This window comes from Trichosurus vulpecula, chromosome 1 (assembly GCF_011100635.1).
Source record: "Trichosurus vulpecula isolate mTriVul1 chromosome 1, mTriVul1.pri, whole genome shotgun sequence".
Taxonomy (NCBI): domain Eukaryota; kingdom Metazoa; phylum Chordata; class Mammalia; order Diprotodontia; family Phalangeridae; genus Trichosurus; species Trichosurus vulpecula.
The window spans coordinates 49,784,426-49,811,920 of NC_050573.1; the positions used below are offsets into that span (position 1 = coordinate 49,784,426).

At 49.1% G+C, this 27,495-nt stretch overlaps 3 protein-coding genes across 5 annotated transcripts in view; 2 read left to right on the top strand and 1 right to left on the bottom strand.

Moving 5' to 3' along the window:
* Positions 1-8,391, top strand: part of POLE (DNA polymerase epsilon, catalytic subunit) — a 68,424-nt gene extending 60,033 nt beyond the window's left edge. The window contains exons 44-49 of the mRNA XM_036753561.1: positions 4,530-4,661; positions 4,825-5,018; positions 5,991-6,191; positions 6,566-6,691; positions 7,581-7,670; positions 7,831-8,391. Coding sequence (XP_036609456.1) covers positions 4,530-4,661; positions 4,825-5,018; positions 5,991-6,191; positions 6,566-6,691; positions 7,581-7,670; positions 7,831-7,944 — 857 coding nt within the window. The 3' untranslated portion in view covers positions 7,945-8,391. The remainder of the gene's footprint in view (positions 1-4,529; positions 4,662-4,824; positions 5,019-5,990; positions 6,192-6,565; positions 6,692-7,580; positions 7,671-7,830) is intronic.
* Positions 8,392-11,462: 3,071 nt separating this feature from the next.
* On the bottom strand, positions 11,463-18,475 carry P2RX2 (purinergic receptor P2X 2). 3 transcript variants are annotated; one of them, XM_036740601.1, is made up of 12 exons: positions 18,276-18,460; positions 16,820-16,955; positions 16,513-16,584; positions 16,025-16,100; positions 15,803-15,899; positions 15,011-15,091; positions 14,642-14,780; positions 13,394-13,524; positions 12,118-12,208; positions 11,962-12,027; positions 11,804-11,881; positions 11,463-11,504 (listed from the first exon to the last, which is right to left on the bottom strand). In XM_036740601.1, exons 1-12 carry the CDS (start codon positions 18,458-18,460, stop codon positions 11,463-11,465), a joined length of 1,194 nt encoding a protein of 397 aa, XP_036596496.1. The 3 variants fall into 3 exon arrangements, with proteins under 3 accessions (XP_036596496.1, XP_036596488.1, XP_036596485.1); XM_036740593.1 differs by having other exon boundaries at positions 11,463-11,567; XM_036740590.1 differs by lacking the exon at positions 11,463-11,504 and having other exon boundaries at positions 11,642-11,881; positions 18,276-18,475.
* Positions 18,476-18,661: 186 nt separating this feature from the next.
* LRCOL1 (leucine rich colipase like 1) overlaps positions 18,662-27,495 on the top strand; it is a 36,921-nt gene continuing 28,087 nt past the window's right edge. The window contains exons 1-3 of the mRNA XM_036766000.1: positions 18,662-18,871; positions 18,961-19,182; positions 21,645-21,762. Of these exons, the coding sequence (XP_036621895.1) occupies positions 18,662-18,871; positions 18,961-19,182; positions 21,645-21,762 (550 nt within the window). The remainder of the gene's footprint in view (positions 18,872-18,960; positions 19,183-21,644; positions 21,763-27,495) is intronic.

Here is a 27,495-nt window from a genome sequence, read left to right on the forward strand (position 1 = left end):
TGGTTCTGCTCTTGAGGCCCAACATACCAGGCCTACCTCTTCCAAAGGGCAGCCCTTCATATACTTGAAGACAGCTGTCATGCTCTCCCTTTTCCTTTCTTACTCCTCCCATCTTCTGGCTCTCCCTGAGACCCAGCACCCTCCTGATGACACAGTCACCCTGCCCACCCTTTCCAGCACTGGCTGCACTTTCATACATCCCTGACTCACTGGGCAAGGTTGGGGAATTGGAATCTTCCTTGCTGCCCGTTGCTACTTCTGGGTTCTCCCTTTACCTCCACTTTCCATGTTCATGGACTCTGATACTCCCTTATCACATCTGTTGTCATTCTCCTTCTCCCTTTGCCTTGAAACCCTTAACCCTGGTCTTTGTCTACTCTGTGACCTCCAGCCCCTTGACCCCTCAGATCTCTCCCAGGCTGTCACTGGTGCACTAGCTACACCTTCTTCCTTTCATCATAGTAAACTAGCCACACTCTTTCTCCATTGTCTTTTGCTCTTGAGTTCCTTGACCCCTTTTCATATCAGTGCTCTTGGCCTGCCAAGTGTTAACTTTGGATCACTCTCACCATCCACTGCCTCTGCTCCTGTATATATGCTGCTGAGCAAAGGGGAAAAAGCTGAGAAACTGTGCTTGCTGGTTCCATTACAGATTTATGCTACATGACCTTAGCTAGGCCCTCACTGCTGCGAGACAATTCTATATTTCTCTTCCTTTATGTGACTAAAGTCTTTGAGCAGGCACAACAGGTGCCTCTGCTTCTTTTCCTTTCATTCTCTTCTTAACTCTCTACACTCTGGATTCTCACATCATCATTCAACTGAAATCTAAAGTTACTAACGGTCTCTTCATTGCTAAATATAATGATCTTTTCTTAATTCTCCTCTTTCTGAAGCCTGTGACGCTATCTTCCGAAGATGCTGTCTTTCATACTCATTTCTCCTTGATACTTTTTTCCTTTCTAAGTTTTTGTGACGCTGCTTTCTCTTAGTTCTTCTGCTGTCTATCTGACACCGCCTCCTCATTCTCCTTGGCTGGCTTTTGATCCGGGTCACAGCCTTTATAGGTGTCCTACAGGACCGTCTGGTGAATTTGCTGAGGGGGGGTTGTTTTTATTATTTTATTACTACGGCTTTTGACCATTTATGTGCCACAATACACATATGGTCGGGGCTACTAATTGTTTTTAATACAATTATATTGTGAATTTAACTTTCTGTAAAAACTCAACCATACTTTAAAAATGATTTACAATTTAAAAACTACAAATAGACAACTTATAATTTCTTTAATAATCAATCCATTCACATATAAATATGTATTTTTTAGCATATATACTATTGTAATTCTAGATTCCTTCACATTATATTAATTCATATGTTTACATATTTTGGTATTTTTCTATATTTGCCATTTTAATTGCAGCATATCATATTAACGTGTGCCAGTTTATTTTGTGTTTCCCTGTATTTATTTCAACATACATTTTTCTTTTTAATCACACACTAGTTATACATTTCCAGTGAGAGTATTAGGTCAGAGGATGTGATTGGTTTTATAATTCTTGTTCAATGTTGCTAAATTATGCTAATTTGCAACTCTTAAAACATACTCAACATGTAAGTGACTTTCTTCTCCCTGTAACTCTCACCCTGACAGCTCCGATTTTTGTCATTTTTGCTTTATGGGTATGAGATGGGCCTGTCGTTATTTTACTTTGCATTTCTTTGATTATTGTAAGATTGGAATTTTTTTCAAGTGATTACGTATAATTTGTGTTTCTTCTTAGGTTACCTATTAAAGGAAGGTGTTAGCACTTAGAGATTTGGAAGTTTCTTATGTAGAAGTGAGAACTAGAGAGTACCTCGAGATCTAGAATGTCAGTCAATAGTAGTCAATAAACGTTCATTAAATACCTACTGTGTGCCAGACAGTGGGCTAAACGCTGGAGATAGAAATACAAAAAAAGAAAGACAAGTCCCTGTCCTTAAAGAGCTTCTAGTCTAATGGGGGAAGTTGAAGAGGGAGGGCATGGTGAAGTCAGAGAAGCCCCAAGTAGTCAAGGCAGGCGAGAAATGAGCTTTGTGCTGGGTTTTCTCCTTAAATGGAAGTTTGGAGTTCATGACTGATGGGATCTTACTGGATATCAGGACCCTTAGCACCAGACTGTCAGAGCTGGGAGGGCCTTAGAACACAGGATGTCAGAGCTGGGAGGGCCCTTAGAACACAGGATGTCAGATCTGGGAGGGCCCTTAGAACATAGGATGTCATGGTTGGGAGGATCCTTAGAACACAGTGTCAGAGCTGGGAGGGCCCTTAGAACACAGGATGGCAGAGCTGGGCGGGTTCTTAGAACACAGTGTCAGAGCTGGGAGGGCCCTTAGAACACAGTGTCAGAGCTGGGAGGGCTCTTAGGACAGGGAATGTCAGGGCTGCAATGGTCCACTATTACCCCAGATTTGTTGTTATTCAGTCATTTCAGTCGTGTCCGACTCTTTGACCCCTTTGGGGTTTTCTTGGCAAAGATACTGGAGTGGTTTGCTGTTTCCTTCTCCAGCTCATTTTACAAATGAGGAACTGAGGCAAAGAGAGTTAAGTGACTTGTCTAGGGTCACACAGGGTCTGAGGCCAGACTTGATCTCAGGAAGATGAGTTTTCATGGCTCCAAGGCCAGTGCTCTATTCACTGAGCCACTTTGCTGCCATTGTTACTCTCTCATTATCATGTAATAGTATTCTTCCCTGTCTCAGTGCTGATTTGAATTTGATACCTGAAATCATTTTAGATTTGAGAAGAATGCCCCAAAATCTGAAGTAGTTTTATATTTAAATATATAATATGTAATACAATATATTTATTATATATTATATAATATGATATATATTGTGTATAACATATTATATAATATATAATATAAATTATATATTTATGAATAAAAATGTTTCTATTTACATATATTTATAATTAATTTATTAGGTTGTTTGGTACAGGAGAGCAAACCACAGAGTGTGGTTCCTTCCCATCCCCAAAGGGTATGGCTCTGGAAGGTTTATATTATATAGGATTTAGACAAGGGGATCCTCATGTGTACAATTAAGAAATTTTGCAGAGGGGGCAGCGTGAAAGCAAGATTGATCGAGATGGTTATCAGTAAATATAAATACTCAGTAAAATTCGGCCAAAGTGAAAACACAAGCTTGAGTGGACCCAAAAGAAGACCTGGGTGAAGGGGTGGATCCGGGACCTGGGGAACCCAAAGTTCCTTGTAGACATTTCTAGAGAGTCGTGACATTCTGAATTCAAACAATCTGTAGTCACACAATTAGATTTAAACAGTATAATAATAAATTTTCTGAACAGTGTAATAAAACATTTTCCACAATATGAGTCTGACATTTGAGACCTGGTCTTTCAGTAGACTGTGGACCTGCCTCTGCACTGTCTGCTACACTGTTCTTGCTGAGGAGCCCCTCAAATCCTCCCTGGTGCTTTTTGTGAAAGCCACAGGCTTTTTTTTTCCCTGTCTTAGTGGGTCTTTCCCTTTTTTTATATTTCTCATTCGAACGTTTGCTTACGATGTTCTAAAAGAGTCCCGAGGTGCCAAGCTTTCCTTGCTGATGTGGCTGTGAGTTTTTAGGTTGCAGACTTTTTTGGTTTTGTTTATCCCAAGAAACTGTTGTCATTGCTTCACACATAGACGCGTCCTGAGTCTTTGGCTTTTCATTGATCTGTGTCGTTGAGCCTTCTGGCTCTGTCTTAGGCAGACTCAGGGCCTCTTGGGATCAGCCCAGCCCTCCCCTCCCATCGGCCTTGGGGATGGCTGCTCTCCTTTATTCTTCATTAATCCTTTGCTTCCCTCTGTGGAGCCAGCTTTTTCCTGATTTTCTCTTTTTTTTTTTTGGAGGGGGGAAGGCAGGGCAATTGGGATTAAGTGACTTGCCCAAGGTCACACAGCTCGTAAATTGATTTTCCCTTTTTTTTTTTTAAATTTGTGTGGCTTTTGTTTTCTGTAAGTTTCTTCATTACCTCCTTCAGGAATTTTTTTTAGGGGCTCTTGAAATATCCTTTAATTCTAACATATATCCAGGTTCGCCTCTTAGCACTTTCACAGTTGCCTTTGAGCTTGATCATATGTGTATTTTTCCTGTAGTTTTGAATTTTGGATACATTTGTTTTTATTGTTTGTTTGTGGATATTATGTCTCTACTGGTGTTTCTCTAACTTTTAATCAGGGGGTTGGAGGGTGGTGGTTAGGAGACACTGGCTCCCTAGCATTCACTGAAGTCCAGGGATTTTAACTAGGAAGGGCTTTTGGTTCAAAGAAGGAAAATTATTTAAGCCTTAAATTTAAATAACACCATAGGATTTAGAGTTGTAAGGGATCTCCCAGTTCTCCCCCCTCCTCTTACGAGTGAGGAACCAGACGCCTGGCCCAGAGAAGGGGATTTGTCCAAGGTCCCTCAGTGCTGAGTAGCGTATCCCCGATGGTCACTGCCGTTCTGTCACTGCTTTCTCTCTCTCTCTCCAGCGTATATTGTGGCTGTGTACCATAGCATGAAAGAGGAGCTGAGACGAAGTGCCCCCGGCTGCACGCCCGTCAAGAGGAGAGGGAACAGCCAGTTGTCCCAGGAGGCTGAAGGGGTAGCTGGGGCTCTTCCTGGTGAGTGATGTGCCCTGGCCACGGCCCACAGCTGTGCCTGAGGCCTTGTACCTTGCTCCGTGTTCTCTGTGGCGTGTGTGGGAATTAGTGATCCCTAATTCAAGCCCCAAACTTCAGGGTCAGCCAAGACCTGATCAAGAAACTGCAGTTTCTTCTCTCCCAGGAATGATCACCTTCTCCCAAGATTATGTAGCCAATGAGCTCACCCAGAACTTCTTCACCATCACTCAGAAGATCCAAAGGAAAGTGATGGGCTCCCGCAACTCCACAGAGCCCTCCGAGATGTTCCCGCTCCTCCCGGGCTCCCATTTGCTGCTCAACAACCCTGCCCTGGAGTTCATAAAGTATGTGTGCAAGGTAAGTAAGGAGACCTCTGGTGTCCAGATCATCCTGCTGCGAGAGTCCACTCAGATGCCAAGAGGGCTCAGACTTTCTGGGGATGCAGCTGGAGTTCAACAGAATAGAGAGAAGGTCGGAGAGGGATTCCCACGACCCTAGAAGGCCCCCTCTTCCTATAGTCACTGCCTTCCAGCTTTCGCCTGCACAGCCCAGGGCCTTGTGGCACTAGGCCATGGGGGAAAGCCAAGGAAAACTACCCTCACTTCTCTCTATCTCCCTATACCCTTGCCTCTCCTCTACCCTCTACTCTCTCTGTCTCATGTTTGGCTCCCAGCTTGGGCTCCCATCCCCTCCCACTTCTCCCCACTCCAGCCTTCCTGGAGTCCTCGCTTCTACATCTAGTGTAGAAGGATGTTCCTATTCCTGCAGCCAGTCTTCAGTGGGGAGATTTCGTGGCATCCCAAGGTGGATCTAAGAGTAGTGTTCTATAAAACAGGTTAAATTTCAGGACTACTACTATTATAGACTTAGAATGATAGTCTGCTGGGGCTGGTCACCTGGCCCAACCCCCTTGTTGTAGAGATGAGGAAGCTGAGGCCCACAGAGGGGATGTGGCTTTGGTTTCAGAGCTGGGACTAGAATCTGGATCTCCTGAGCCTCAGCCTAGTGTATTTTCCCACTAAACCTTCTGGATTATATTGATTTTTGTGGGTTGACCTTGAAGCCTGCCCTTATAACAATATTTCTATGGAAAAACACATTCTGAGTCTTAAACTAGTAAGTCAGGAACTTTCTGTACTTTACAGCAGCAGCAATGTTAAGGGCAGCATAGGGGAGCCAGCTCCCTATGCAGTGAGTCCAAGAGATAAGGAGATTTTAGCAATGCCATCCAGCTCAGAGAAAGGTAGCCCTGGGGTCAGGGGAGCCCAGAGGATGCAGCGGGTGGTCTTCCCAGGGTCCTCAGCCAGCTCCCATCCCCTATCTCTTCAGGTGCTCTCTCTGGATACCAACATCACCAACCAAGTGAACAAGCTGAACCGCGACCTCCTACGGCTCGTGGACGTGGGCGAGTTCTCAGAGGAGGCCCAGTTCCGGGACCCCTGCCGCTCCTACGTGCTCCCTGAGGTCATCTGCCGGAACTGCAACTTCTGCCGGGACCTGGACCTCTGCAAAGACCCCTTCCTCTCTCAGGTACAGGGTAGCTGATGTTCTGAGATCCTTCCTCGTTGGGACATGATCTTCCAGGCCTCTCCCCCTTTCCTCATCCCACACCTTTGCCTCACACCCTGCCTTCCTGCCACCCTGATAACCTAGAATCCTCAGTCACCCTGCCCCTCCTGCTGGTGTTCTCGGCAGTGCTGCAGGCCAGCCCTGGACCCGGGTTCCTCTGTCCTCTGAGGGGCCATTGGGAGGGGCTGGCCACCTCTCACTGAACTCTGCTCGTTGTGGTCACAGGCCTGCACAGACCCTTCACACAGCTGTAATGCACAAGCACAGACCGTGTCTGAATTCCTGGAGATCAGGAAGCCCTGGCTCATCTCATTGCCTTTTCCTTCCCCACTTAGGATGCCTCGATCTTGCCTCAGTGGCTTTGCTCCAATTGCCAGGCAGCATATGACTCTGCCCACATTGAGATGGCCCTGGTAGAAGCCCTTCAGAAGAAGCTGATGGCCTTTACCCTGCAGGACCTGGTGAGGTGCTGGGGGTGAGGCACTGGGAGTGGGGCGCTAGGGGAGGGGCACTGGGCCGTCCTATCCAGGGCCTTGCAGCAGCACAGTGCCTGCTTCCCTATCCACATCTATGTGCTTTAAACAAGTAGGAGTGGCCTTTTGAGAGAAGCAGGTGCTAAGAGGGGAACTCCCCCAGAAGACAGGTCTGCCCACTTGGAGGACTGCAGGGTCATGGTGACTGGGGCTGGCTTTCCTGGTAATAGCCATCAAACTCCTTAGACTGAGAGAGAGGGAAGAAATTCCTGGGGAGAGCCCAGGGACTGAGCCACTGCTTTTCAGTGCTACTTGCACTGGTCCAGGCAGTAGCCTCGCATTCTCCAGCTGGGAGGAAATGAGGTGAGCCCACTAAGAAAGTCCTCTAATCATTCAGTGAGTTTTTATTGACATCTACTGTATGCTCAACCCCAGGGGGGATACAGAGGGAAGAGAGGATGCTGCCCCTGCTCTCCAGGGGGCACTTAAGATTTGTAGGTCCCAGTACAAAGTTAGTATCTTGTGTAATCAAGTGGGAGCGCTTATAACTGAAGGGAAGAGGAAATTCAGAGGCTGCAGCGGTCAGGGAAAGGAGAGCCGAGCAGGGAGAAGAGGAGAGGTTTGAGAATTTGCCTGAGACACCAAGGGTATGTGTTGAGGAGCAGCAGCAGGTCAGGTTGGCCACAGAGTAAAGCCAGATGATGGAGAGCCTGGAAAGCCAGGCTCGTGAGCATGGGCCCAGGCATCAGGGAGTATTTACAGCTTCTCAAGGCGAGGCCCAAGGGAAGGAAGTGGGGCGGGGTTGGGGTGTCTGGTGCAGGGGCATTGGAGCCCCTCACTCCCACCCAACCTGCTGCTTCAGCTTTCCTTCTTTTAGATCTGCCTCAAGTGTAAAGGGGTGAAGGAGGCCAACATGCCTGTCTACTGCAGCTGTGCCGGAGACTTTGCCCTGACCATTCAGACCAAGGTACGAGCAGGCCTGTCCGCCCTGGGGGGAGAGGACTCAGCTCATGCCTTCTCAGAGTTTCCTCCTTTGAATTCTATCTGTGACGTCTTCACCCACAGCACTTGTTCTGCACTCCCTCGTGCCCCCTCCAGCCTGACGGCAGGCCCTTTCTGCCTTGCAGGTCTTCGTAGAGCAGATCGGCATCTTCAGGAACATTGCCCGGCATTATGGCATGACCTACCTTACAGAAATGATTGAGTGGCTGCTACGGATGAATCCCCAGCTTGCCAACTAGAGCCCAGCTGGAGGGCTCCAGGCCCTCCCAGTATTCTTAGCTAGACCTTTGGCCGTGGTCTCTGTCCCACTGCACTCAATGTGGCTGAGCTCTTCCTCTGGGAGGACAGAAGACACCCCACTTACGTGTGACCAGGCACTTGGCATTTCTAAACCCAGGGGAATAAAGGACAGTGGGCAAAGCCTTGTAGCTCAGGAGAATCCCTGGAGCATTTGAAGTGGCAGCTGACTCTGGCCATAAGTCATCCAAGGAGGTGAGGGTGAGGAAGTGATTCCGTCTCCCGACCACCTGAGCATTCATCATATGACGAGTAGAGCCAGGCCTGACCCTCCGGGAAGGAGGGTTCTGAGCCACTGAAGATGTCTTGATTGTCATGGCCACTTCTGTGCTGAGAATCCGGTGAAGACTTTGGGGACTGGTTCCTGTGTAAATAAATGTCATTCTGTACAGAGCAGCTCTTCTCTGGGGCTGTGGCAGGGGAGTCCCTGGGACTGTGCTTTAGGGGACCTGCTAAAGGTCTGCTGCTGGTGGGCAGAGTTCTGGTCCCTGCCTGGAAGAGCTTGGGCAGGGGGCCAGGTGCCCAGGCCTCGGTCCTGCAGGACAGATGGGCAGCAGTGGCTACCAGCTTCTCTGGAACCTCTCGCTCCCCCGGAGCAGTGCCACATCAGGCACCAGCAGGAATGTGTAAATGGTTGTCTTGAGCCGGTTTGTTTTCATTGCTGCACTGGCCAGGGCTCCATGCTTAAGGAAAGCAGGATTTATAGCAATTATCTTGGGAGGATTGGAAGCCTGGAGTATTCCAAGAATACTGCCCCTGTTGGCATTCTGTGTGTCCTGAGGGAAATAGCCCTGTTGAATTGTGGCTGGAGGAAGGAGCCAAACCCATGGGCCTGAGCCTGTCCCCTTCTTTAGCTGAAGAGTTTAGGAGTAGGGATCGGAAGGGCAGGGGGTCCAAGGAGATGGCCCCCAGAAGGCTTTTCTGGAGGGGATGAGAGAGCTGTCCTAGGAAGCCTGGGCCCTTGGTAACCAGACCCAGCCTGTGGGGGCTCCAGGCTGGCCTGAGATAGCACCAGAAAGTGATGGCCACTCCCCAGTGCTGTCGGAAACTTGAGCTGCCTGCAGGTAGATGAAGCCAGAGTCAGCTTGGCTTGCAGAGGCTCTGGAGTGAAGACAAAATCAAATTAAAAGAGAGGCAGGGGCGATGGGGAGGGGAGGAAGGGAAAGAATGAGGCAAGCTGGGCTTCCTGGAAGGGCTGTGGCCAGATATCCCAGGGCAGACTGCTGGGGAAAGTGCTGGGCCCTGGGGGGCCGGGGGTGGTGCAGGCTTCATTCTGCACACTGGGTCTGACCCTGGGCATCGCGTACCCAAGGTGATAAGGCTGGGAGGTTGTCCCTGGAGGTGGCGGAGAGGACATTAACGGCTGTGGCTCCCTCTGCCGAGATGGGTGTTGAGCCAGGTCAGTGAGGCCGCTCAGGCCTTCAAGGGGGAGAGTGCTAGTGACCACTGGTGCTTGGGGATTAGAAATCAGAGCCCTCAGAGATGGCTTTCTCCATCTCTGAGCTGTTGCCAGATGCCTGGCTGGAAAAGCCAGTTTCTCAAGTCTAGGGCTGTAACACAGATACCCTGGGCACAGCAGGTGTCTGAGAGCTCTTCAGTGGCAACCCACTTTCAACAAGAGACACAGATGTGCCTGTTAGTAAAGCGGGGCGCTTCCCTCCCTCCCCCGTGGCCACAGCTCCTCGTCTTGTTCTATTACTCCGACTGCAGACGCACAGCGCCGAAGCCCCGAGGTCCCTGGGGATTGGTGGTATTCTGAGCTGGGCCTCCCTCGCCAGTCCGGGGGAGTGGGGGCAGAGCTAGTTCCTATGGTTAGGGAGGCAGACAGGCCTGGGGGTGACGGGTGAGGAGGATGGAGAAAAACCCATCCATGATGTTGAGAGGTTGAGGTCTTCGTTAGCAGCCAGAAAGAGCTGAACAATCTGATTACCCAGTAACATACTTGGGTCATTCCATTACTTCTAATCAGATTAGTGTCTGCTTCCTCTTTTCCATTCCCAGCAGTGGCCTCCCAGCCCACATCTGCTTCCTACAAGCCCTTCATCCATCACTGCACTAATGGCCCTCTCACCCTTAGCTTTGATTTAGGCTCCGAGGGTAAGGGGCTGACCAGCTAAGAGGCAGGGTCACCACCGAGATCCTTAGTCTCTTACCCCTCATCTTCATGACCATCCACTTTCCTTGCCCCAGAGGGAGACTGACCTCAGACTTGTCCCATGGAGCATGAGGCAAGCTTACCAGCTCTGGGGCAGGGGAGAATGACTGATGTTTGAGGAGAGCAGGCTGAAGTAGCCCCAGTATGTTAGAATGAAGCATGGACAGGACTATTGCCAAGCAGTGACAGGAGCCAGGCTCAGACTCAAGGGTTGGAAGGGGCCTGGAAGTGCATCTAGTCTAACCAGAACCTGCACCCACTTCCCTCTAGCATACCCAAAAAGCAGGCCCCCTATCTATATCCTCCCTAGTGACCCCTGGGGCAGCTCATTCCACTTGGAGATAGTCCTCAGTCAAGTTGGGTGACGGAACATTGGCACTGTGGCAAGTCTGCACTCTCCAGCCCGTTGTCCCAGGGGCTGTGTTCTCAGCCCAGTGACCTGTGTGGTCTCCCTGGACAGGGCTCCTGCTGTGAGGAAGAGCAAGCCAAGGACCCGGTCTCAAAGTCACCCCTGCCCCACAAATTGTGTCCAGGAAAAGGGAGTGTTCTTCCCAAGCTTCCTCTTGCCCTTTGCTGATGACCCTCCGGCCTTCCAGGTCTGGAAGTGATTGGCCCATGCCATGCTCCAGAGAACAGGTAAGGTCCAGCAGGCTGTGGTCATATGCAATTTATTGGAGCTCACTGCCCACTTGTTCCCATTTTCATAAAGGGGTTCATGGGGACCTCTCTGGGGGAGGGGTGGAGCATATATACCAGGGTAACGAAGGTGGCGGGGATGATATGGAAATCTCCCCCTTCCACTCACCCTGGAATGTGAACTCAAGTCTGAGGAAGGAGTATCTGTCACCAAGCCATCTGGCAGCAGGCTCATGGGGGAAGAGGGAAGGGATTGTGAGGTATCTAGTAGGGGGGAAACTCAGATCTCAGCTGGTGGGAAGAGGGGGGGTTCAACGTTGTTGAGGATCCAGAATATGGCTGGTTGAGATTAGGGTTCTGAAATAATGAGGGGGGGGTTGAGGGAAAGGCTAGGAGGGTGGGGATGAGTAGGAGAGATCCATCCCTCCTGTACCCTAAGTTTCTATTCCCCTTTAGCCAGGCCCCCACAAATAGGCCATCAGGAAAACAGGCAACATTGGAGGCCCAGACCCAGGCCTATTGATCCAAGCTGCCCCTCTGCCTCTGGGCAGCATGGGCCCAGAGACCCTGTCTTTTGACGGAGCTGTTGACTTCAAATGACCCTGTGGCTTCAGCCAAGGCCTCAGTCTCTAACCAACACAAGGAAAAGGTGGAGACGGTGCTGGGGGTTCAGAGCTGGGACAAGCCTTTGGGTTCCATGGGTATGGAGTCCTGTGAAGAAGCCTGTGGGCTGGAAGGCCCTTGTCCTTCACTCGGGTCCTGGGTATCCACCATCTGCTTGGACCAGGGGCAGAGATGGAGTACAGGCTAGACATTTCTGTGTGGACTTAGGGGATTAGGACTCTGGGCTACTGGCCCCTCTTCTGTAAGTCATTTTCCTGGGGTCCTTCCCTGAGCCTCAGTTTGCCCATCTGCAGCGAAGGGAAGTGCTTGGAAGTCTGGCTCTGGCTTGTAGAGCTGTCTGCAGGGCACTGCCCGAGGGAGGGAGAGGGAGGGAGAATGGGCTGTACCTTGTCAAACTTTCTGTGACTGTAGACCTTATTCTTATTCATGAAGGTCAGTAAGATCCAGTCGCAGAGGAAGGAGCCCTTGAGAGTAAGAGATAGGAGCCTGAGCAAGCGTTCTGCCAGCCCCATGCCCTCCCCAGCCCCCGGGGGAACACACTCACCACTCCGATGGAAGTCAGCGCTGTGGCCACGTTAATGATGGTGGGAATCAGGCTGAACTTCCCAGCCTGGTGGGAAGAGACCTACTTTTAGGCTTCTCCACCTTCAACCCTTCCCTCGGGCAGTATCGTAACCCTCAAAGGCTCCTGTCTCCCTACCTGTCCGTGCACTATAACGTCAATTCGGATCCCATAGGCTTTGATGAGAGTACGGGAGGCTGTGCCATTGTGGTTGTAGTACTTGGCAAATCTAGAATGAAACAGGGCTAGGGGTGAAAAATGCCACCTGTACCATCAACACCCTCACATGACATCTGAACAGTGCCTACAAGGGCCTCATCCCTGTCCCCAAGCATTGGGCTAAGGGTGAAAATTGGACTCCTGGCTTCAATCCATTCTCCTCTCAACCACCGAAACAGCATGGTGACCCATATTGCACAAGTATTGGCCACGTTACTCCTATTCAGGAATCTTCAGTGATCCAATACCCTCCCCCCACAGCTCGACCTCTTAGAATCTTCAAGACTCAGCTTGCCAATCGGTCAACAAGCACTAATATCAAGTGCTTACTATGTGCCAGGAACCCCTCTTCATTCCCAAGCCCTCCTCTTTTAATTATTTCCTATTTATCCTGTATATAGCTTATTTGTATTGTCTTCCCTGTTAGATTGCACATTCATTGAGGTCAGGGACTATCTTTTGCCTCTTTTTTGGTCCCTGGTGCTTAGTACAGTGCTTCACACATAGTGGGTGCTTAAATATTTATTGACCAACTGTCCTAGGCTCTAAGGATACAAACACTTCCTGCTCTCAAGAAGCTTATCCAAAGATGCAATGATCAACAGTAGCAAGCATTTACTGAATCCCTACTGTGCGCCCCGCATAGTGCTGGGCCAAGGGATACAGAAACAACACTGAAGCAGACCCTGCCCTCAAGGAGCTTATATTCTACCCAAGAGCAACTCCTGTAGCACCGACCAGGAGCTTTCCCTGAATCCCTCATTGTTAGTGTCTTCTCAAATTATGTGTATACTTCTGTTTACACATCATAGCCCCACTCCCAGTAGACTGTAAGCTCCCTGAGGGAAGTTTTTTGTTTTGTCTTGGTACCCTCAGCCTCTAACACAATGCCTGGCACATAGTCACTTAAATGCTTGTTGGGTTGGGTTGGATTGGATGGACAAGTGTATTGACTAAAGTTTAGGTACAAACTTTCCTCTAGCCTTCCTTTTGGAAGGCCCACAGTTTTATACTTGTCCCCTTTTGTCTTTGCCTGGAAGGAAGAATCCCTCCCCCTGCCCTTGGGAATCCTCCCACCTTGGCTCTTAGGCTAGCCCTAGTCTGCTGGTGTTGGTGATGAGCCCTGGCCACTGTGTACTGGCTGGGCAGGCTGGCTGGGGACTGAGTCCCCAGGAGAGCTGCTTCCAGGGCATACCTGTAATTGTAGCCTGAGGAAGCCTGGATGTGCTTAGGGTCAAGCCGCCGGAAGGAATATTTAGGATTGCATTTGGACTCAGACAGGTCCAGGTCACAGTTCCAGTTGATAATGACCCCAATGACGCCACCCTGAAGAGAAGAGGAGTTGAGATTACAATGATATGAGCAGCATGGCAGTCCTGCCTCATGAGTCAGAGCATTGGGACTCAAGTCCCCCTTCTCATCCTTATTTCTTGTGTGACCCTGGATAAGTCAGCTAACCTCTCTGGGCTTCAGTTTCCTCCTCTATGAAATAGAGGAGACCAGACAGAAAGTATCATGAAATCATAGATTTGGGGATCTCAGGAGTTATCTTGCCCAACCCCCTCATTTTACAGCTAATGAAGTAAAGGGATGTGACTTGTCCAGGGTCATAGAGGTTGTAAATTGAAGATTTGGGATTCAAACTCAGATCTTCTGACTTCAAATCCAGCATTCTTTTCACTGCACCACACTTGGAGGGTTGACTAAAAGGTTGAGAGCCAAACTTCCTCACACTCACACCTTCCCCCAGCTCTCCCTCTTCCCACCTTCAAAATTTTCCATGGCTTCCTCAGTCCACATGGAAGCCAGTGGGCCAGCCATAAGCACCAGCTGTCAATAATTCAGTAGGTGTTACGTATACCCAGGTTTGCCAGACAGATCGCATTTCTCTTTCCTTTGCCTCTGGTGGCAGGTGAGGTCAGCCCATCTTCTGAGACAGGAGACTCGGTGACCCTCCTGCAGGGACACGGATCCTCCTGCTCCTCATTCTCCCTTTGCTGGGACTTTGGCTACATTTGGTGCCCTTTACCAAGCTGATCAAAAATCCCAGGAAAAAGCTCTGCACCTGGTCTCCATATTCCGGTCCTGAGCCCCCATCGCTGTACGGCATTCCCCAATCCCAACACTTCACTGCTGAGCCCGTGGTCTCATAATGTATTGCTGAGTTACCAGCCCCCCAGCCTTATACTTCATTCCTGAGCCTCCATACTTTTGTTCCATCACCCCTCCCATCCCATATACAACTCTCCTGAACTCAAGCCTCACCCTCCACCCCTGAGCCCCCAGTCTCAGATTTTGGAGCTGCCACTTTTGTGATGGGATCCCCTTGGCCCCTGCACTACTCCCAAGTCTCATACTTCACTCCTGAGTTCCTACTCCTCAGTTCCATCTCCCTACCCTCACCCTTCACAGTCTCCTCCCTTCCCCCACCCCAGGCCCCAACCTTATAGGCCAGCTCTGTGAAGTTCTCTCCTGCCTGCTCCACAATGAAGCCCAATTTAAATATGGGACAGTAGAGGTTGGTGTCAGCATTGAAGGTGCAGTGTTTCAGGTAGCCATCATCATAGTCCCTGATGTTCCCCCTGGGAGATGGAGGAGGAGCGTGGTGGAATTGGGATAATTCTCTCCCCTTGCTCCCAAGTGGCCCACCTCCCCTAGAAGTTGGGGGGGGGGCAGAGATATTTCCTCAGAGGAGCCCAATCTCATCTCCAAGCCTGGCATCATGACCCCCTTCCCTGCAGCTCTCCCCTTCCCCCTCACTGCCCCACCCCCTGCCTTGGTCCCCATCACAAACTGCTTATTTGTCTCTTACTTGGAGAATTGGAATTTAGGGTAGTGTATGCTGTTCTTGATAAGAATGGTGAACTGTGGGGCCATCTTCCCCAGGAACTCACTGAAGAAGAAGGACAGACAGATCAAGAGTGATGGTCCCCCCTCCTCACATGGAACAGTGCTGCATCCCTAACCAAGGGGTTGGGTTTGTGGGATCAGATTCATCTCCCTTGCCCAAAACAATTATGTCTCTCTCACACACACACACCCCAAGACCAAGGCAAAGGAAAGTAATTTGCTCAAGACTCCACATCAATGGCAGAGCTGGAACCAAAAGCCAGGTCTTCAGATAATAGAACTTAGAACTGGAAAAGATCTTCCATCTTGTTCAACTGCCTCATTTTACAGATGAGGAAGCTGGGGATCAGAAAAATAAATTGTCCAAGGTTTTGCAAATAGAGCTAAAATCTAGACCCAGTTCCTCTGACTTTTCATGTCAACTTTAGGAATAGCCTGGATCTGGCCAAGAGGCAGGTTGGCAGAATAGAAAGTGAACCAGTGGAGGGGACAGAGGATTTGGGTTCAAATCCCACTTCTGACACCACTTGTGCAACCTTGGGTAAGTTACTTCCATCAGTTTTCTCATCTGTAAAATGAGGGGGGTTGGGCTAGAAATCCAGAGGGGTCTCTTCCTGTGAATCCTGAGTGTGATGGGGAGGGGGCAGGGCAAGGGCTAGGGCCAGGATGCTTTTGTAGGAAGAAGGCAGGCAGAAAAGGTTCCCTTCAGCCTGAGAACTTAGGTCCTGGGGGACAATGATGGTGGTCTCTGGACCTGTAGACTGCTTCATTCTCCACAGGGCACCAGGCTGACACTTCACATGTCTTCTCAGTCCCCTGGTAATAGGGAACACAGCGTCCAGTTTTCTCTCCTAAGGAAATGGAGATAACATGAAAATTTGGGGTGAGGGGGGTGAGGATAACTGGGTTCTTGAAAGCAGGTACCCAGAAGCAAGGGATTCTGCCCCTTGACCATGCTCTGCTCCTGTATACTCACCATTGCCCAGCATGTCCATTTCCCCCGCTATGCAGTCACTGTCAGAAAGGCAGGTGGCATTACGAATGCGTATGCTCTGGAGGACACGAGGGAGGGTAAGCCAGCTGGGCCCCAGCCACTGACTTCTGAAGCCCTTTATCTATCCCCTCCTGGCCACACTTGTGGTCAGAGAGCTAGTGCTGGAAGAGACCAACTCCTAGGCCATCATTTCAGACCTCCTTATTTTACAGACTAGAAAAGCTCAGAGAGGGGGAAATGTTCTGCCTAGGGTCACACTGTTACTAAGTAGGAGGGATTTGAACCCAGGATTTGAACCCTTGATTTCCAAATCCCCCCTCTAAACAAGAAAAGGACCCCTAAGGATCTGTCATGATCCCTTCTATTCCTTCTTCCCTTCTCCACCTTCTTTAATCCCTCCCTTCTGATTACTGCATAATTCTGATCACCACCCCACCTATATGGAAAGATTGGTGCAATAGAAAACTCACCTCAGGGCAGGTTCCCAGGGTCTGGGAGGGAGTGATTTCTGCCCGAGTGATGATGCTAAACACACTGCCCCCCTAGTCTCCAAAGAGGAGAAGAGAGGGTCATGGGGTGGAGTGACTGGTAATAGGACCCCTTCCCTCCGTTTAGACCCATCCCCTCTTAGGCAGGACAGGACAGGAACTGACAGGACAAAGGAAGCTGACCTGATTGGTAGAGGCCAAGGGACAGGAGAGCCATTACTTCCCACCCTCGGGAACCAGACCATATCACTGGGATGAGAGGGTGTCTCTGGCCCCGAGCGGTTCTCACCTCAGGGGGTTTCACATACTCTTCTACATCCCATACTTTGTTCTGGGACTTGGTGATGCCCTTGACCTTGGTGATGACAGAGCTCTCAGGCCCAGTCTCACTGTCCTGGTAGCCTTTCTGAATGATGAATACATACCTGCCAAATAGAGAGAGCAGCCAGGCCAGCTTAGGGCTCCCTCAGGGTTACCTGGGGCTGCTCCTTGGGCTGCTCTCCAGGGGGAGTGCCTTTCCCCATCCAGAGCCCTCCTTTCCTGGCAACATCCATGTTGGGTGGTGCAGAAGGGGAAATGGGCTCAATAAAGGGTTTTTCCCTAGGGCCGGCCCATGACCACCCTGGGATCACTTCTCTCATTTTTTGTATTCTAAAAGGGGGGAAATCGGGTCTGGCCAGCTCCCTGAGCCCTTCTCTCCCATCAGCCTCTAGCATCCTCTACCTTATCTGTTTCCCATCCTGCTCTTCCCTACTCTAGCTGTCTCACTTCCCCCTCCACTTCCAGGACTGTCTCCTTCCTCCCCCAGCTATGTTTTCTACTGCCTTCTGACCCTCCTTCGCCACTTCTGTCTCCTCCTGCCCCCTAAGTCTGTTCTTTCCTGCTGCCTTCCAGGTCCCTACCCTTTCTTGTCTCTCGGGTCTGTCTCCTTCTGGTTCCCCCTATCTTGTCCCTTCCTGCCCCCCAGCTCAGTCCCGTATCTGCCCTTCCTCTCCTTCTGTCCCTTTTTACCCCTCCCATCCCCCCCGCGCCCCCCCCCCCCCCCCCCGTTGCTCCCCTGGGTCCTCCGCGTCTTGCCGGCTCCCATGTCTATCTTCTCCAGCAGTCACTCTCCTGCCCCGTTTGTCCTCTCCTGGCCACCCCTCAGGTTTTTCCTCCCCCAAGTCTGCACCCTCCTGGTCTTCCTCAGTTCTGTATCTTCGTGCTCCCCCTGGGTCCTTCCTTTCCTGCTTTCCATGTCTTTCCTCTCCTGCACCCCCAGTCTATCTACCTTCTCTTGCCCCTCCAGGTGCGTCCCCTCCTGCCCGCCCCCAGGCCCCCGCTCCTGTCAGTGCCCCGCTCCCATCAGCGCCCCCTTGCCCCTTCTGCCTGTTCCTCCTTCCCCCAGGCCCTCGCTCCCCGCCTGTCCCCTCCTGCCCGCCCCCAGGCCCCCGCTCCCCGTCTGTCCTCTCCTGCCCGCCCCCACGACCCCGCTCCTGTCAGTGCCCCGCTCCCATCAGCGCCCCCTTGCCCCTTCTGCCTGTTCCTCCTTCCCCCAGGCCCTCGCTCCCCGCCTGTCCCCTCCTGCCCGCCCCCAGGACCCCGCTCCTGTCAGTGCCCCCTTACCCCTTCTGCCTGTTCCTCCTTCCCCCAGGCCCCTGCTCCCCGTCTGTCCCCTCCTGCCCTCCCCTAGACCCCGCTCCCCGTCGGTCCCGTCTTCCCCCCTCCTATCTGCTCCTCCTTCCCCAGGGCCCGACTGACCGCACCAGACAAAGTAGAGAAGGATGAGTAGCTGCACTGTGCGGTAGATGAAGCCCAAGTTTCTGTTCTTCACCACGATCACCTTGGGCGTCTCGTAGTCCCAGAAACCCCAGAAGACGTTCCAGCAGGTCTTGGCCATGTGCCGGGCCGAGTGCTCCTTCTCAGGGGCTGCTGGTTCAGAGGTAGCCATGAGGAAGTGGGGCTCTGGGACCCAGGTCCCCTGCTCCCTCTCTGCCGGGCCCGGGGCACAGGAACCACCCCCCAGTCCCTGGGCCTCCTGAGCCGTCTGTGGCATGGGCCGCTCGCTGCTTGCCAAGCCGCCTATGAGTTTCCCAGCACACTGACCGGTCCCTCCGGTCCCAAAGTGCCCCGTCCACCCCTTGGGGCGGGGATGGGGGAGCGGAGATGCCCGCAACAGCCACGCCCCCTCCCGGCCAGCCGCCGCCCCTACACCTCCCCCCAGGTCGCCTCCCTCGCGGGTCCCCGCCCCCCACCCCTGGCCCTACTCCTGAGCAGGCAGCTGGAAGTCGCGGGAGAGACAGGGCTGGATACCTCTCTGACGGGTCGGCTGCCCCGGGCCCTCATCAGGACCACGCATGCGGTGCAGCTAAGGCGCCTTTAGCATCGGGGGAGACTCGAGAATGGGGGCTTGTGCCTAGGGATCACGCTGTCTCCCCATCTACTTTTTAGGTGCCTAGGATTGAGGCTGACCAGCCCGTGTGCCCTGAAACCCCTGGGAAGCGTCTTGCGGAGCCTCCTGTGGGACTGGCCCTAGGAAAGGGGATCCCAAGAGAAGACATCTGTGCCCACTCTGGCCACGGGAAAACACCCCACGGCCACGGCTATGGCAGGTCAGAGACGGGAGCCTTCTTCCATTCCCCCTGCTGCATCCCCCGGGGAGACCTGAGTCAGGTGTGTTCGGGGATAAGGCATGAGGCATTCAGTGATGGGGGAACGGGAGACCCAAGCCATCCTGTATCGCAGTCGATCGGAACAAAACAGAACAAACCGTTCACTGGCCATCTCCCACTTAGCTTCCTCCAAGCCCTGCATGTGAGAATGGGAGGCGCTGCTGGCCTGGGTCGTGAGGGATGGGGGTGACCCACCGCCAGAAGAGTTTCTTCCACAGCCCTCTAGGAATTCTCTGCTCTAGAGTTTAAAGTGGTGAAAGAAAAAAAACCCCCAGAGATTCCTCTGGTTCCGTTCCATCCCCACTCCCCACACTTCTGCCACCCTGGGTTTTGGAGAGCAGGGCGCAGAGAAGGGGAACTAAGGAGGTGAGCAAAAAGAAGGGCTGGTGAGAAGAGAACGGTGGGGCATGAGGAGGGTCACAGAAGACCTCGGAAGGCAGTGCTCTGGGACAGAACGAGTAGTGGATTTGGAGGCAGGCAGGCTGAGGCAGAACCTCAACTATTACTCCTGCTCCCTGTGTGAGTCTGAGCAAGTCATTCTCTGGGCCTCAGTTTCACCTTCTGTAAAATGAGGAGGTTGTATTTGATAACCTCTGAGGTCCCTTTCAGCTCCAAGTCTAGGATCCTGGGATCTCTTGCTGTTCAGGATTTTAGTAAATCCCTCTGTTTCTTTGTCTGTAAACTAGACAAGATCGATGCTACCTAGTCTTATAGGGCCATTGTGGGGATAAGCTGTTATCCCCAAAACATAGTTACAAGATTTTCCCAGCAACCTAGTGCAGTAATAACAAACATTAGTAAAATACCTAGTATATGTAAGGTTGCTGGGGATATGATCCTTGCCTTCATGGAGCTCATATTCTATCGAAATATAACTATGCTCATTTATTATTTTAACCCTCATCCTATTATCAAGCAGGCAAGCAAGCATTTGTGAACCACCTATTGTATGCCAGACATCTGCTAGATGCTAGGGAGCTAAGGCAAAAATGAAATGATTCCTGCCCTCAAGGAGCTTACTTTTTATTGGGGAAGACAGCATGTACATATGTAGGCATATACAAAATAGACATAAAGTAATTTTGGCAAGGAGGCACCAGAAAGTGGGGGAATCTGGAAAGTTTTCATGTAGAAGGTGGTAATTGAGCTTGGAAAGAAACTAGGGATTTAAGGAGATGAGTGGGAGAAGGGATGGCCTTTAATGAATGGGGGAACAGGCTGTACAAAGACCTGGAGATGGGATAAAGAGTATCAAAGCCTCTAAGGTCCTGGTCTGGGCTGTTTGCCAAAATAAGCCATCCCCCAGAATACCTTCTTTCCTTTGGAAGACAAAAATGATAAAATACTTTCAATTGCTGTGGCAGATTTCATGAAATTCCCAAGGCACATGGAGAATTAGAAGAGAGAATTTCCTTCCTTTCTTTTTAAAAATTCTCTTTCTTACCCTGTCTTCTGCTTCACTTTTTATCCTTTCTCAAGCCCTCTTTCTCCCTTTCTCTCCCCTTCCTTTTTTCTTCCTTCCTTTCTCTCTTATATTTCCCTCTCTGCTTCTTCTTTGTCTCTCTTGCTTTAAAAAAAATTAACTGCTTTATTTAAAACCTCACTGACTATTGGTACAAACAACTAAATTTGCCTCAGTATCTATATTCAAATCAATAATTTTCAATGCATGAAGTATCATGGCACAATTTCTGTACCTCCCTCTAGTCCCCATCAGAATCCTTCATTCTTGTTTGCTTTTCTTCTGGTTGTGATTAGCCCTTCCTCCATTCCTCTGGTTTTGCTTTTTCACATTTTGCATTATTTCATAAAGGTCTCTCCAGATCTCTTGGATTTCCTCAGACTTGCAAGTCTTGATTGAATTATAACCTCCCTCTCCTCCTCTTCACCCCTCCCCCCACTTCTTTCCTTCCTCTCTGGACTTCTCTCCCTTCCCCTCCCCCTTTCCTTCTGTCCGTCTTCCCTTTCCTTCCTTCCCCCCTATCAACAAGTCTTTATTAAGGAGGTGTCAGGCACTGTGCTAGGCACTGGGGATCCAAGGACAAAGAATGAACCTATCCCTCTTCCTTTCCCTTTCCCTCCCCTCCCTTCTCTCCTCCCTTTTTCTTCTTGTCTCTTTCCTTCCTCTTTCTTTCTCTTTGTCTTCCCTTTTTATGTTCTATTATTTCTATGCCATTCCTATTACTACAACTGCCTTAAAACAAACAAACAAACAAAAACGTAAATCCTCTTTAATAGCTTGGAACTCTAGGAAATCTCTCCTGAGCCGTGAATCGTACAGTTCCATCCCTGCTCTGCTCTTGCCAGACAGCCTTGGTCACTGCAGGGACCTCTGACCCCTCCCAATAAGCCAGCTCCACTCTCACTCTCCAAAGGGCACTGCTTGAGAAAGTCACAGTTACCCAACAGTGAGGCAGAGAGGGAGGGTGATCTCACTATGCCCCTGAGTACAATTTCCCCCAGAGAGCTTTCTGTCTGCTTAAAGAAGCCAAAAGGATCCTGTGGGTCCTGGGAGAGATTCTGCCCCAGTGGCTGGTAGGGAGGATTCTCGGAGTCTTTGGTGGTGCGGTTCTTGTGACAGGTGAGAGAGAGACAGAGAGTGAAAAGGAATGATAGAGGTGAAGAGGGAGAGGAAGGGTGGGATAGAAAGGGAAAGAAGGGAGAGGGAGGAGTGAGGGAGAGGAAGGAGGGGAGACAGAAATATAGAGAGACAGGGAGAGGGAGGAGAGAGAGAAAGAAAGAGAGAGTAGAGAGGAAGAGGGAGAGAGGGGGAAGAATGGGAGTGAAAGAGAAAAGAGGGGGAGAGAGAGAGAGAGGAAGATGCGATAGAAGGGAGTCAGGTGGAAAGGAGTAAGAGAGAGGAGAGTGAGAGGGGAGAGGGGAGGGGAAAGGATGAGAAAAGGGGAAAGAGAGGAAGAGGGAGGGATGAAGAAGGGGAGGGATAGGAAGAGGGGGAGGAGAGGAAAGAGGGGAAAAGGTAAAGAGAAGGAGAGGGAGCAAGAGCAGAATGCAAGGGAGGAGAGAGAGAAGAATAGGGGAGGAGAGAGAGAGGGGACAAGGACGAAGAGGGGAAGAGAGGAAAGAGGGAAGGAGAAAGGGGTTTGAAGAAGGGGAGAGGAGAGAGAAAGAGGGTAATTTGGTGAGAGCTCAGGTACTTGAGTCCCTACCTTTCCTCTGCCATCTTGGCTCCCTGGTACCCTAGACTTCATATGGACACGACCATCTTTGGCCCAGAATTTCTAGTTATTCACAGGTAGTCAAGATTGTAGGAATGGGCCATCCTGTCTGGCTACGTGGCACAACTGAGGGGTCTCACTAGAGTCTGTGACATGAATATGCCAAAACACACACACATCACTCTGTTGGTTGGATTCTGACTTTAGACTAAGGGATGACAAAGAATTCAAAAATTTTTGTTTAAAGTAGGAAATCTATAGTTCCAAAGCCACATATGCGGACTTTCCTTTGGTTACAGCTCTTCACGTTCACTAGACTGAAACAGTCAGCATGACTGTGGCCACATAGTTTATTAGACATAATGAAAAAGCAAGGAAAATTTAGTGCTCCCTACATAGAACCCTTTGCCCAGTCATCTCCTGTAACTCTTCCTGACTACCCTTCCTACCCGTGGGGGCCTAAAGTATTTGCAGATCATTGAAAGGGAGTAAGGAGGAAGGATGTGTGTGTGTGTGTGTGTGTGTGTGTGTGTCTGTGTATGTGTGTGTGAGACCCCAGGTCTGGATTTCTGAATTTAAACAGGGGTATGGAATGAGGCTGGTATTTCTACTTTTGGTATGCCACTCCATGGGGCTTCATGTTAACTGATTGTCTCTGGCACTCAGGGCCTTCTCTCATTCTGGTCCCTGTTTCTACTTCTAATCAGGTCACTTTTGAAGCACTGGTTTTACCAGTGATTCAGTCGCTACAGATAAAAAGCTTGGCCATGGCCTTGTGTGAGCCCAGTCTGATATAAGCCTGTCCCGTTTACTGCAGGTAGGGGTTGTGGCATCTGTTGATGAAGGAGTCTGATTCTCAAAAGTACACTGTTCTTCAGTTTGGAACTGTTCCCAAAGGGCTATAAAACTGTGCATACCCTTTCACCCAGTAGTACAGCTGTTAGTTCTGTATCCCAAAGAGACAAAAAGAGGCAGGAGAAGGACTTATTTGTACAAAAATATTTATAGCAGCTCTTTTTGTGGTAGCAAAGTATTGGAAATTGAGGGGATGCCCAACAATTGGGGGATGGTTGAACAAGTTGTGGTATATAATTGTAATGGAATATTATTGTGCTAGAAAAAATGGTAAGTAGGATGATTTCAGAAAAACCTGGAAAGATTGACACAAATTGAGCAGAACCAGGAGAACATTGTACACAGTAATAGCAATATTGTATGATCCAAGATGGTTCCATAGGACTCGTGATGAAAAATGCTATCCATCCCCAGAGAAAGGACTGATGTTTTCTGAAGCATACTATTTTTTCTCTCTCTCTGTTTCTTCTTCATCCCTTCCTTCTTTCCTTCCTTCCTTCCTTCCCTCCCTCCTTCCATCCTTCCCACCATCCTTCTCTTTCCTTCCTTCCTTCTTTCCTTCCTTCCTTTCTTCTTTCCTTCCTTCCTTCCTTCCTTCTTCTTTCTTTTCTTTCTTTCTCTCTCTCTTTCTTCATCTTGCACAAAATGACTAATATAGAAATGTTTTACATGGTTGCATCTATATCAGATTGCTTACCATCTGTGGGAGGAGGCAGGTGAAGGAGGGATGGATGTATGGATAGAATTTGGAACTCAAAACTAAAAACCAAAAACAAAAGCAATGGATGTTAAAATTGTTTTTACGTGTAATTGGGGGAAAATAAAATATTTTTTTTTTAAAAATTCACTGCTTTTACCCAAACAATGGGCAGAAAACTCTATTTTGGCTGTAGTTGTGCTCTGGTACATGTACACTAAGTGGGGAGACTAGAAGTCTTTGTCAAGAGCCAGGAAAAGCAGGGGAGAAAACCCTTTCAGGATGCCAGGGTCCAGATCACCTTCCCCTCCCCCTCTCATGTTGCCTCCACCATGGTTGCTACCACCTTATGCTGCGTGGTATCCTGCCTCCTATAAGAGCATGATCTCTAGGAACTCCACAAAGGGGTTAAGGCATGCCAGGCATCAGCAATCCTCTCCCAGTCGTCTCTCTGTGTGTCACTAAATGATCATCTCCCTCCCCACCCCCACCCAGCCCTAAAGTGAATAATACTTCAGGAAAGATAAGAAAGCATGGCACGGGTACAAGTTCAGGCATATCGTAGGTTCAGATTACACCTTTACAGATCCAACTTTCTCAAGAAATAGCTCCTTCTGGCTCCATGCATCTCTCTCTCCTTCCTCCTCTAAAGGCAGTCAGCTCTCTCTCCCTACTCAGAGTGACCATATACACTCATGTCAGACTCTGTCCACGTCTCTCAGCGGGTGCATATGCCTCTCATGCCAGCAGGGACCAGAGCAAAGGTTTCTGGTCCCCAGCTTCTGATCTGCTCATTCACAGGCACACCAGTCTCCTCCAAACTACTCATACCTGTTAGCAACTGTTTACAAGGCATGGTATTAAAGGTTCTGAAAAGGCCCCTTTTAAGATATCTTTCCCCCATCTGTCCCCCCATTTTTCAGGGGACAAAGCTTTTCATGGCAGTTAAATTGTGTGTTATATAGAGTGCCGGACTGGATGTCCTGGAAGACCTTCTATCCTGGGCAAGTCACTTAACTCTCCTTAGTCTCATTTTCTTCATCTGTAAAATGGGGATAATAGTGGCATCTACCTCCTAGGGTTGTTGCGAGGACTAAACGAGATAACTTATGGAAAATGCTTTGTAAACCTTAACACCTGATATCGATGCCAGCTATTAGGACAGAGTCAGACCTAAGACCCAAAGCTCAAAGGCTCTGAGATTGATGTCCATTGTTTGGTGAACAGATAAACAAATTTTGGCACATGAATGTAATAGAATATTATTGAGCTGTGAGAGATGGTAGGTATGAAGACAGCAAAGAAGTGTGGGAAGACTTATGGGAACTGATGCAGGGCAAAGTAAGCAGAACCAGGAAAACAGTGCACACCACACCTACAGCAAAGTCCATGGAAAGAATATTAGAAACAAAGGAAAAGAGATTGAACAATTGTAATGGTCATCCAGCTTGGCCTCAAAGAAGAGAATGAAGAATCTTGTTTATTCTTCTCTTCTCTTCTCTTCTCTTCTCTTCTCTTCTCTTCTCTTCTCTTCTCTTCTCATCTCTCTCTTTCTTCTCTCTCTCTCTCTTTCTCTCCCTCTCTCCTCTTCTCTCCTCTCCCTCCTTCTCCTCTCTCTTCTCTTCTCTCTCTCTCTTCTCTCTTCTTTTCTCTTCTCTTTCTTCTCTTTTTCTCTTCTCTCTCCTTCTCTTCTCTTCTCTCTCCTCTCCTCTCTCTCTCTTCCCCTCTCCTCTCCCTCCTTCTCTCTCTCTCTCTCTTCTCTTTCTCCTCTCTCTTCTCTTCTCTTCTCTTCTCTTCTCTTCTCTTCTCTTCTCTTCTCTTCTCTTCTCTTCTCTTCTCTTCTCTTCTCTCCTCTTCTCTTTTCTCCTCTCTTCTCCTGTCCTCTCCTCTCTTCTCCTTTCCTCTCCTCTCCTCTTTCTTCCCTCCTTTTTCCCTTTCCCTATACTCTATGTACCAGTCAAATTGGCCTTCTCCCTGCTCTTCCTGTAAGGCACTCATTTTCCCATTTCTGTGCTTTTGCATTAGCCCGTCAAGCCAGGAGTACGCTGGTAAGTGTTAAACAACTGGGTCTTTGGCGGGGGGTGGGGGGGGTGGGGGTGGGGTGGGGGGGGTGGGGTGGGGGGGGGGGGGGGGGGGTAGGTGGGGGGAAAAGTACTGTTCAACATTTCTAATTTTAATCTTCATTAGTAGCATCTTCCCAATCACTTCTTTAAGTCTAGACCATCAACAAAATGATACATCTAGCCCTGATTTATAACATTTGACAATTTCACAGGTATAAATGTTCACACCCAAAATTTAATAATCATCTTTAGTCTAAACTGGCTCCAGCACATTCCTGAAGGCTCTTCCCTATGCTTGGGATGCTACTTGTACTTACTTTTCTCTGTGTGTGTGTGTGTGTGTGTGTGTGTGTTTCTATTGTTTGGGGTATTTGCTCATATCTGTCTGGGTCTTTTTTTCCCAGAAACACCTCAGTTGTATCTCTTTTGTTGAGTATCATTGATTATTAGACTCATACTTGCAGGATATTTTATTTTGGGTGATAGCTTTAAGTGTCTTTGCTTTTCAGAACATACTATTCCATTCTTTTTTGTGGCTTCTCATGGGCATGGAATAATCTTGTGTTATGTGAATTTTTTTCTTTTGTATCTGAAGGTCTTTTTTCTTGGCCAAAATTTACTTTGTCATTCAAATTAAATTTCATTCCTGAGTGTTAGGGGTTTTTTTTCCTTGAGGTAATTTTTGGATTATCTTGAGTAGTGTTTTGTTTTCTGTATCTAGAAGTTCTGGGAAGTTTTCTTGTATCATTTACTGCATTACAGTGTTCAAGTTTTTACATTTGTCATGTCTTCCAGGAGACCTATTATCCTCAGCTTGTCTCTATGTATCCTCTGTTTGAGGTCAATCACTTTGGCATATATAGAATTTATGTGTTCTTTTGACATTGTTGCCTTTTGCTTTTCTTTCACCAAATTTTTCTCCACTTCTGTATTTTTGTTTCCCAAATTTATTCATTTCATGTCTTTTTTTAAGAAAAAAATTGTTAATTAATTTTTAGTTTTTAACATTCACTTTTTTTGGGGGGAGGGGGGAAGGCAGGGAAATTGGGGTTAAGTGACTTGCCCAGGGTCATACAGCTACTGTGTCAAGTGTCTGAGGTCAGATTTGAACTCAGGTCCTCCTGACTCCAGGGCTGGTGCTCTTCTCGCTATGCCACCTAGCTGTCCAACATTCACTTTTATAAGATTTTGGGTTCTATATTTTTCCCTTCCCTCCTCACCCCCCTCCCCAAGACAGCATGCAATCTGATATAGGCTATACATGTATAATCATATTAAACATATTTCCACATTAATCATGTTGCAAAAGAGGAATCAGAATGAAAAGGGAAAAACTATGAGAAAGGAAAAAAAGGAAAATCGTATGCTTCCATCTGTATTCAGAGAGGATATGGGTAGCATTTTCTATCACGAGTCATTTGGAATTATCTTAAGATCATTGCATTGCTGAGTAGAGCTAAGTTATGGTTACTGTGTACAATGTTCTACTGGTTCTGCTCCCTTCACTCAGCATCAGTTCGTGT